This window comes from Coloeus monedula (genome assembly GCF_965178545.1).
Source record: "Coloeus monedula genome assembly, chromosome: 28".
Lineage (NCBI taxonomy): Eukaryota > Metazoa > Chordata > Aves > Passeriformes > Corvidae > Coloeus > Coloeus monedula.
In genome coordinates, this window is record NC_138808.1 from 86,579 (window position 1) to 97,291 (window position 10,713).

The 10,713-nt window shown below is 45.6% G+C and overlaps 1 protein-coding gene across 3 annotated transcripts; it reads right to left on the reverse strand.

The window, feature by feature from the left end:
* Positions 1-22: 22 nt before the first annotated feature.
* IKBKB (inhibitor of nuclear factor kappa B kinase subunit beta) lies at positions 23-10,688 on the reverse strand. Of its 3 annotated transcripts, XM_082298311.1 has the most exons (21): positions 10,566-10,688; positions 10,399-10,493; positions 9,535-9,652; positions 8,725-8,794; positions 8,241-8,329; positions 7,695-7,784; positions 7,227-7,351; positions 6,789-6,896; positions 6,348-6,477; positions 5,690-5,884; positions 5,324-5,438; positions 4,832-4,955; positions 4,427-4,578; positions 4,252-4,313; positions 3,689-3,798; positions 3,380-3,429; positions 2,725-2,824; positions 2,392-2,539; positions 2,061-2,188; positions 1,237-1,327; positions 23-694 (listed from the first exon to the last, which is right to left on the reverse strand). In XM_082298311.1, the coding sequence occupies exons 1-21, from the start codon at positions 10,668-10,670 to the stop codon at positions 626-628; spliced, it is 2,274 nt and encodes a 757-aa protein (XP_082154437.1). In that variant the 5' UTR covers positions 10,671-10,688; the 3' UTR covers positions 23-625. The 3 variants fall into 3 exon arrangements, with proteins under 3 accessions (XP_082154437.1, XP_082154435.1, XP_082154436.1); XM_082298309.1 differs by lacking the exon at positions 7,695-7,784 and having other exon boundaries at positions 10,566-10,687; XM_082298310.1 differs by lacking the exon at positions 10,399-10,493 and having other exon boundaries at positions 10,566-10,680.
* Positions 10,689-10,713: the final 25 nt, after the last annotated feature.

The following is a 10,713-nucleotide window of genomic DNA, read 5'->3' on the forward strand; positions in this document are numbered from 1 at the left end:
CCTGTATGCTCAAGATACCTGTACCTCCTACTGTGGTTTCTAGGATAACATCCTTACACCTCTTATGTTTTAGAGATCTGCACAGTGAAAGCAGCTTTTTCCATTACAATGTTATCAAGGGCATCCAAAAGAGCAAACCAAGAATTTACATATTTTAGATAATTTCGTTCCCATATAGGAAACAAGTATTTGGTAAATACAACCATTACACTTAAAGAAAAAAAGTGCAAATCAGCAAAGTTAAGAAATTATGTTCACAGTTCATTAGGAAGGTGACATCTACCAGTGACTGGGTACACGTTGTTGTCCATTGTTCATTAGAAAGCCTAAAATGCAGCGAAATAGCCACAGGGTGATGCCTAAGGGAAGATATATCAGGAGAGAGAGTATCTGCTGTCTTAAGGCACAGTTAAGAACATTTTCCAAGCAGTTAGAACAGGTATTCTCTGCTGTATCTTTGTGAAAAAAAGTGTCTGAGAAGTGGATACTAAAAGCTAGGCCATAAGTATCACATAAGCAGTAGGTGACAGTAGAAGGATGCGGTTGATACTCCCTTCTCAGAGGCAGCAGCTTTTCACAGTTGGCTTCCCAAAGTAGCATGGCTTCAGAGGCAACCAAAGTGATTTTACATCTGGGTTTGTTCTGGACTGTTTGTTTCTTCTACCTGAAGCTGCAGCCAGCTCCAGTCTAGAGCCTAAAGAATAAACGAAGTTCAGCACTAGCTTACAGTTGAGCTTTCTCTAGAATAAAGGGGAAGCATGTTAAGAGTCTTAAAAAAAATTACTGTGAACAAGTTGGTCAATATCACTTCATGATGAGCCATGTGACTGCTGCCAAGGAAACCCTCAAGTTACTTGCATTCTCTAATATTTTACACTCTTTTTAATATTCTGCATCATAAGCATCCCTGCCCACCGCTGTACTGCCACCCCATCATCCCAACTTTGTGTGCAGTTTTGCAGTATTTTTGTACAATGGCCAAGTGCTTTGCCCCATCCTTTACTGTTCAGCGCAACAAGTCCCCAGCACATGGCTCCCAGTCTTGGCAAGCAGAATCAGTCAGTCAGCAGATTATGGGGGAGCAGATGCTTCCTATCTCTGCAACTCTTACTCTCCCCTTGTCTAAGAGTAAATTGCAGATTTCAATCAGCTGTGTTAGTGGTGGCAAAGTTACACAAGCAGAACTCTGAAGCCATGCACTTCCCCAGTCCATTTATAGAAGAATGAATACATTACCAAGAAACTCTGCTCTTGATCCTTCATTGTGTCATGCATCACGTTTTCTAGTTGGCTACAAAGTTTCCGGGACTCCAGCAGTAGCTCCTCACTGAAAGGGACAATTATTACACTATGATTTTCTATGGCAGTTTAAAGAGATGCTGCCTCTCTCATTAAGAAATATTTCTGGCAGATATGCTGCAGAACACTGAAGTCAGTCAGGTCATAGGCTTGTAATTCATGCTGCAACTTGAAAAGTTGGTGGCAGCCCCTGATTCACTGGACAGGGGAAAGGAAATGTATTCCAAGATGGGACTGGGTTCTTTTTATGTGGAACCACTGTTGCTAGAGAAAAAGCTGAGAACAGCCTATAAACTTAAGGATGGGGCAACATACAAATAAGCAAACCAAGGTCTCTCATTCCAGTGGTGACCCAGTTCATTTAAGCAAGCCAGAACTACACGTGCTTGGTTAAGGCAGTCTCCTCAAAGATACAGCTCAGCTACTATGACCTTACATGACAATGCTTCAGCAGTTCTTGTTGGCAGTGTACTTCCAAGTGAGCCCAACCATCTCAGATTAAAGGAAGAAAACCAAAAAACTATCTTTATTATTGAGGCAGGGGGAAGTGAAGCTATACATGATTCTCCATTTTTCATAAGGAAGATCTGCAAGCCCCACCCAGGAAGTCTAACTACTAAGTAAACCAAGACTACTGACAATGCAAGCTGAATGCAAACTGTAAAATATGAGAAAGCCTGTGTGCTGTTGTTTCATAAAGCAGGAAGCCCAGCTTTGTAGTGCTGGCAGTAGCAGCTGAAGAACTCCAGACTTTGCCTCACCTTTTTCTTACAGAGTTGGATAAATTGTATGTTCCAGAAGGGACCTGCAGCAGCAGCTGACCCGAGCTACCAAGACGTGATGTGTTCATGCTCTCTGGACTGCCAGTAACAGGACCACGTACTTTACTCTGAAGAAAACACAGAATATTCAGAGTGCAATTACTTCCACTAGTTTTCAGCAGCCAGGAATACGAGACAACCTGGAACTTGGCTTTAATACTAGTTCAAAATAAAGAAAAGGATCATAGGGCATATTTGATTTACTATTATTTCAGGAACCTGTGCTACAAACCGTATTTTCAGGTTAAAGTGGAGTTTTTATTTTACTTACACAAGCAATTTTTAGCAAGTTCCACAGTTCTTTCTGTCGTTTCTCCTGAAGCCTAACAACTGTTTCCTCATCTTCACTCATCAGATTCATCACTTTCTCCACTCTGGGGAACAATTCCAATGCCTTCTGTTTGCAAACTACAGTTTTACTATAAAAAAAGTAAAAACTAATCAGATCACACATGGGCCACTGCAGTAGGGGAACATTTCTGAAGTTACTTATTTCCTGTAATACGGCAAGATCTCCTTAGCTGTATGCATTGAGTTTTAAACCTTCTCTTGCTGGAAGAGAAAATGCCTCCTCTCAACTCCGAATAAAATCTACAAAGCTCACCTGAGCTGAGCATAAATGACTCGAACTTTTTTTTCAAAGGTCTGGATTGCCTGTAGGAGCAGTCGTACTATTTCCTGGCTGTCACCGCTTGTCCTCTGATCTGAAATGAGAGTCAGCATTACACAGAAAGTAAGTTTACAGGACAGAGTGAAAAGAGTCTTAGTGGCTTGTTTCCACTGCTGCTTCAATCCTGTAACATCCAAAGTTCAGGATATGCAAGTTTGAGTGGGATGAATTACACTGAATTTTAGCCACCTTCTTCAAAATTTAAAGAACTTGAAAAGGAGAGTTGGGACTGTATCAAAGGAACAGCCATGTCTTTTATCCTTCCTACACAGAAGCGGCAGCATATGCTTGTAGCAACAGCCTGCTCTGAGAAGAGCTCCAGAGGTGTTTCGAGAACAGCTTACAAAGCACCAAGAAGGGAAGGCTGGCCTAGTGTGAAACTGACTCCCCGACTCCCCTCTCCAAAAAAAAGGCAAGTCCAGGAGAGTCCGTGTGCTGCTAGTGTCTGGGCAGGCCTAGAAGGCAGATAGTTTTCTCAATACTACAAAAAACTAGTAGTATTCTGGACTGTTTGTTTGTAGATGTTACTACATCTTCAAAGTTACTATCCACACAAAGCAAGTTGACCCTGAGCTAAAGTGTCTTTTACCTCTTGGCTTCTCTCTCAGTCTTCGGTACAGCTCTCTGGCTTGTTCTTCTCTAGAAGAAAAAGGCAGGAAAAAACAAAGGATTTCCAAAGAACCAAAATTAAGGACAAATAGTTTGAGAACTCAAATCTTTTCTACACCTGTCTGCCATTTCAGACCAATGACAGATGAGTCAAAAACCACCTTTTAGTGTTAAAGTCCTCCCAGTCCCCCATAATTTGGGTGGAAGAAATGGCCCTTTCATTGTCCTGTAGTGAGTAAGCTTAGCTAGAAACACTCCTGCATCTGAAGCTCAAGGTAGTTCAACTCACAAATCCTCCAGTGTTCCTCCTTGTTTACGACCTAGTGGGCTTCTCTGTAGGTCCACAATGTCTGTCTGCAGGGCCATCATCCTCTTCACTAACTGGTCCACATCATCCTCCTGAAAGCAGGGTAGAACATCAGCCATAGAACAGTCTCGTACTTAGAGACACTACCACTCACATTGGTTCTTCCTTTCTCATTCACATTTCTAAACACACCAGCAAGATGCAAACAGCAGCCTCAGCCAAAGACAAATGAGAATACAAGTCATTTCAATTCGAGGAAATTAGGTTGGTGCTCTTGGATAAAACCACTTCCAGGACATTTTTGGGGTTTCCCCAAGATCTCCCTTTTTCCCCTGAGCCCTGCAACAGAGTGAGCTTCATGTAGTAGTAGTAATGTAGTAGACAAAAATGGTGCCATGCAAACCAAGGCAATGTGAAATATGGAATCAGTCCAGACACAAGGAGTTTCCATTTAAGGCAGGGGCAATGAAGAAAAAGGGTGGGGGGGAGATAATAGAAACAAGCCTCTTTTTCTTTATGATAAGCAGTTGCATTTAGAAACATACCCGCCCACAAAGTTCCACTGCTTGCTCCATCTCTTTCCAGGCAAACAGCAGCTTCTCAGAAGCTACAGGAATCAAAGAACAGTGATTGGCTTTCTCAGGTTCACAGAGAAAGAGGTAGGTGTTTTTGTGAGGATAAGAGGCATGAAAAGACCTGTTTGCCAGATGCTATACTCACTAATTCCAAATTCAATCTGCTCTTTATACTTTTCCAGATCAATTTGGATGCTTGTTTTAAAGAAGTCCAGCTTTGCCTTCAGCTGCTGAGAAAGAGAGGCCATAGAATTCTTCATCTTCGAGAGGGTACTGTTGTAACGCAACAGATTCATCCTGCATGGACAAGAAGGTCCTATTAGCCTCTGAAACTAAAAATCCACCAGGCTTCCACTTACATCCAAAGCAGATACTTGAGATAGCAGTGAGGACAAATGCACTTGTGCCAAAAGGCTAACTCTCAGCTTTTCACTAATTGCTTACAGCTCCAATCATGGGCTTCCCCATTCCAACAGGGTCCCATTTCCATCTTCCCTTTCACCAGAGCACAAAGACAGAGATAAGTATTCAAGAGAAACTGCCACCGTACATGGCTGCTCGCTGCCCCTGCTGAAGCCGGTTACAGTCCTCTTTCAGCATCCGGATTGTGTGCCAGATCTGACCCCACACTTTCCGCAACTGGAAAAAGTGGAGATTCTTCTTTGGATCCTGAACTGAAAACAGAGGAGGCAAGGGAAAGGGAAATGTACAGTTCAGCATGGAGTGTGAAAGTAGTGTTATCACAAAACAGACCAACATTACTCCTTTGAGGGGCATGTTACCACCTGCAAAGCCTAGAGCTGGATAACCCCTGTGCAGTTTCCCCAGTATATCAAAACCAAACACTTCCTTTTTTCAGTTATTCTGATAAATTGAATGAATGACATCCATTTTACTGCTTCTTCAGTTCCAATATGCAAAAGCTCCCTCTAGTCTTTGCATGTGATGTGACCACAGAACACGGACACCCCTCTCAACACAGAGCCTACCAACCCCCCTCCCCGCACCACGACTTCACGTTCATGCCAGACAAAGTCCTTACGGATGCAGTCAACACTTTCTGGATGAGGACGCAAGGCCACCTGAGCTTCATAGGAAACTTTCCTGTTATCAAAGAGGAAGAGAAGGTCTGTGTCTGCAGCTGCAGTATCATTCACCTGCAGGAAAAAAAGACCCAACTAGGTTTTCTCAGGAAAAGCAAGCCTTGGTAACACCGTAAACAGAACAGTCCTCCTCGGCCAAACACAGAACACCAAAGGCAATAGGGTGCCTATGCTGCAACAGCTGTTAGGTCTGTGTAGTTACCATGATGAAAGTATGTCACAACAGCAGGGAGTGCTGTGATCCCAAAGTGAGAGCAGTGCCTGCCGATTCACTCAAAAGCAAGAAAGGGAGTATCCAGACTCACCTTGCTATCAGCTGTGTGTTTCGTGACCAGCTTCTGAGAAAACAATTCAAGTCCTGCTTCCTGCAGTAGCTCCTGGTCCTGTTCTGGAATTCCCGTATCTGACTGAATCCTGGCCTTCACACTCTGCAGAGTCTCTTCCTCTGTCACAGGGTAAGTGTGCACAGTTCCCGTAACCATGTTCAAAACATGAAGCAACTACAAGAAGAGTAGCATGGCTTGAGAAAGGCTGAAGACACATTGGTCACGTTAGAGCAGAGATTTGAGGGACTGAGACAGTGCCCACCAATAAACTGTTCAAAGCACTTGGCAGACTCAAGAAGTCACTTTGCAGCTACTTCCTAACGTTACGGCAAAGTTCTTGCCCTCCATCAAGCGGAAGAGAGGCTACATGGCAATTAAACAGCTTCAGCTGTAGCATCCTCTATCAGAATATGGAACTAAGCATGCACAGAAGCTATTTACTACTCCCAACAAGCTCAGGGAGTATTTGTCCTCAAAGAAGCAAGAGTAAAGCACCTGTCACTAACTGTCAGGAGACAGTTCTATGAGTTTCTGCCTCATTCTTCCTCCTAAGTCTATGATTCAAGCCTCTCCTCTCATAGGCTACAGGCAACTGCTCTCTGGAAAACTTTCCAGGGTAATAAAGACCATTGCTTACCTTCAAGTTCAAAATGTCATCCAAAGCTTTGAAACACCCATTGGGTCCGTATGTAGGATCTGTACCTCTCTGACGTGGGTGCCACATTAACATGAGTTGCAGCCATTTCTCCAGCCTCTCAGACAAAACACTTAGCAATAAAAACCAGAAGGAGGTCAGAAGAGGTCAAAGTGCATTTGCAGTAACCATATGGCCTGTTCTGTGTGGGAGGACTGACAAAACCCACCCCCCCTCCAACACTCCACCTCTCCCCATCACAAATGCAGCGTTTAGAAGGCAGAAACCAAGACTCACAACTACACAAGTGTGAGAACAACAAAAGTACTGCCTGTGTCATGCACTCAATTTATTCACAGGTTAACACAGTAAGGCATATAATATAAACTTGGTCCTTTTGCAGAAGAATCGGTTTATCTCAGTACAGCAATTTCTAGTACTCACCTGTTTAGATTGTTTGGACAGGGCAAACTGCTAGAAAACTTGACTTCTCCGGATAAGTCTTCTGAAACAACAATATCCAGCTCATCCTTCTGACGCACTTTTGTATGCCTAATGTAAGCAAGTACAATGGTGAAATAATTGCCTGCCTTTCCCAGCCTGCATGTTAGTAGGCTCTTAAAGCTACCCTTGACAGATAGAATACAGATACCACTTTGGTTTCTGTTATCTGCCCTGTAGGAGGCAGCCCTTATCCCATAGAGCAAGTATCAGGAATGCTGAACTTGCTCAGGTAGGTCAAACTCCTGCGAAGGGAGTCAGTTTCCATAAGAGCAAGGAACATAGGGGTATTATCCTCAGAATCAAGGGACCACATTTCTACTTCCTGTAAACAGGAAAGTCACATCATGCCCATTCATCACCAAGCCACGGCTCACTCACCATTGCACTGGCTGCCAGTTGGGTAGGAACGGTCGGAAGCCTGTAATGCACTCAAAGGCAAGTGTGCCAAAGCTCCAGTAATCCACTGTCACCGTATATTTCTGCTGTTCCAGCAGCTCTGGAGCCTGATACAGTTTGCATACATGAGACAAAGCCACCCAGCTCTTAGCTTTCTCTGTCCCTTAACATCTCATTAACATTTGTACAAATGATTAAAGACATTACTGAACGCTGCCTCTCACGAGCTTTAAGACCCTCTCCGAGTGAGCAACATAGGTTGCTGGCACTCCTGCTTACTTATAACAGGCATAGCTAGCAAAAAAAAAAAACAGTCACCTTTGCTAGCTTCAGCACCACAAATGCACCCCATACCACTCAAGCACTTAATCCCAGCCCAAAGCTTGATAACGGTTAATTCTATCCCACTAGAAAGCAGCAGCTGCTCTTCTAGCCAAACTCCTTCCTTACCAAGTACTGCAGAGTCCCAACAAAGGATGTGCATAGGCTACCCTGATCCAACTCCTTAGCATAACCAAGGTCAATGATTTTGTGTATTAACTGAAACACACAACAGAGAATAAGAACACTAGACTGAAGTCCTGTTAAAAGCACATCATACAGCAGAAAGAAAAGGTTCAGCTCTTCAAAGCTACGCAGGAAAGGTGCCAGTGGAGAGACAGAAGCAGAAATGGGAGGCTACTGTAGATTCCTAAAACTGCAATGAATTTGAAGGTGTCGCAGCACACTTAGCTCCTTCCAATCTTTGGTCAACCAGTACAGTCTGGTTCTTTCCTTAATAGTTGAAAGTCAAAATGTCACGTGTTAACAGATGTGTAACACAATGTCTCATCTCAGCTGCACACAGAATACTATTCATCTGACACAGTGACCTGAGACAGGTGTTATCCTGGGCTGAGTGCTCTTGCGGAGGGACAATGCAACTGCATGAAGCACATGTGTGTTCCTCTTAAGCTTACTTGTCTGTGCAGGTAGAGACAAGTGGCTCCTGCTTACCCTTTGCTCTCCTTGCTGCAGCACAATGTTCTCTGGTTTCAAGTCTCTGTGGATGATCCTGTTCTCATGAAGGTATCTGAGAGCAGAAGCTGAGACGCAGAGAAAGCCAGTTGTAAAAGCAAAATTAACGCTACCTAGCACGAGCTCAGTAAGGGTTCAGTTCTATCTGGTAATAAGCATGGCTTTTGCATCAAACCTTGTACAATCAAACATACAACGAAACACTAAGTGCAAGAGGTAAAGTCAGCATCATAAAACTCTGGACATAAGCTGACTTCCCTCTCACATCCTTCTTGTAAACTGTAGTAATGCTGGCTAGCTTCCAGTAGGCAAGGACCTCCCCAGCCTACCAAGACTTTTGGTAGACGATCAAGATCACAAAAGGTCAGTCTAAAATGGAGTCACTAAGGTCATTGCTGCATACTCGTAGAGTGGATTCAGGACTAAAAGGATTTCCATAGCTCAGACAACTGCTGCCACTTACCAATGTCAGATAACAAGATGAGAATAGCTTCTTCCCGCAAGCCACAGCAATTCTCCAGCTGGTTCAGGTACTGCAAGTAAGCAACACAGAATGTAGTCTTTCCCTCCTCTATCCTGAGTGAGGCTCACAGTCCCAAAAATTCTCAGGGATGCAAGAAGTTTCAGCAACAGCAATTAAATTCTCCAGGTGCACAAAACTCTATGGACTGTGACCTCCGGTAGCAGCAATTACAGCTTCGTGCCTTGGTTTAATTGCATGGGAGGAGAAAGGAGCAGGTGGAAGAAGTCAGTGTCATCCCATTCTTATCCTTCTATTTGTTCCATCCTACTTTGCCATTTCCCCTGTGCCTGACAATATCAGCTCAAATCTGAGGTCTAAGGTCTGTGCTTTAGCTATGGGCAGATTATAGCAAAGGTTAGGAAAGCCTTAGGATTAGAACTATCGTGTGTTATTTCTTCCTATGACAGACAGGAGTTAATCACTTCCAAGAAGGGTATAGCCTACAGATGCACCTACCCTACAACGGTCTTGGCCATACTCACGTACTGTTGCACATCCCTTCCACATGAAGGCTCATTATGTGCAAACTCCTCACAGTGTCACTTGCATCCAAAAAAATACAAAGAGTTTCACAAAGCACTTAAGTTTTCAAAAGCTGAACATAATATCAAGGACCAAGCCACCAACACCTGTTGATGCCATGACTAGAATCAGGAAGCATCGGGATATGAAAACAAAGGTTTTAAGGGAAAATTTCAATAGAAAACCTAGGATCAGATAAGACCTTGGCCACCACCCCAGGGACCTCACCTTGCGGAGGTCTCCACCTTGGCAGTACTCCATGGCCAACAATGGCAAGTCATTTGGTGCGAGCTTCTGCATCCCTTCAGGGACATCACGGGCAGCCACCACATTGGGATGGTTCAGCCTGCAGAACAAAAATTAGGCAAGTACGCATGACGTTCTGCAACTGCCATGCAGTTTCACATGCTCATGGTCATCCCTCAAAGTCCCACATGGTCACAAATCTTTTTAGAAACTGAACTAGTGAATTCTAAAGGTTTGCACCTTTCATGGATTTAGACTCATTTCAACTCCTGGCATTTCACGTGCAGGACAGTGTGTTTCTACAACACATGTGCATGACAGATCTGTCTAGAAGGCACAGCAACAAGCCCTGCAAAGGAGTGCAAGGCAGTCTGTCGTCACCGTCCAGAAAAGACCCAAACTGCAATCAGACCACTACATCCTAAAATGTCAACCCAACACCCCAAGGGACTGTCCCAGCACAGCCGTTAAGGCAGGCAAAGGAGCGGCTAGGTAGGAGGATTGTTGTAGCGCTGAGGGCACGGCAGACGAGCCGAAGACGGCAGTGTGAGACCCAAGAGTCTCATGCATCATAACGTGAAATTTTCTTAACCGTGAATTTCCACGCACTTGCCATCGCAGCGGACTGGGCACCTCCCGGAAGGGGATCCCTTGGCGGCCGGCGGCCAACAGCCCCTCCCACCATTTCCCACCATTTCCCTCAGCGCACCGTCGGACCCGCGCTCCAGGGCCGTCTCCGCCTCGCGTCCCGGGGCACTGACGGGACACCGCGCAGTGACCCCTCCGCCCGGCCGGGCCGCAAGCGGGCACTGGGCTCGGCCCGGCAGCACCGCCGCCCTCCCTCACCTCTTCATGATCTGTATTTCCAGAGCCCAGCGGTCGCGGTTGCGCGGGCTCAGCTCCTGCCGGCACTGCTTGATGGCCAACTGCTCGCCGGTTTCCTGTGGACAGAGCAAGGGTTGGGCTGAGCGCGGGCCCCGAGCCGGGGCGCCGCGGGCCCGGCCGCCGCCTACCTTGTTGTGCCAGCGGATGACGTTGCCGAACCCGCCGGTGCCGAGGCGCTCCCGCATCTCCCAGGGCCCGCAGGTCAGCGCCTGCAGCGCGGGCGGCCGGCTCATGGCGGGCCCGGCTCCGCTCCGCGGGACGCGCGCTTCCGGCTCC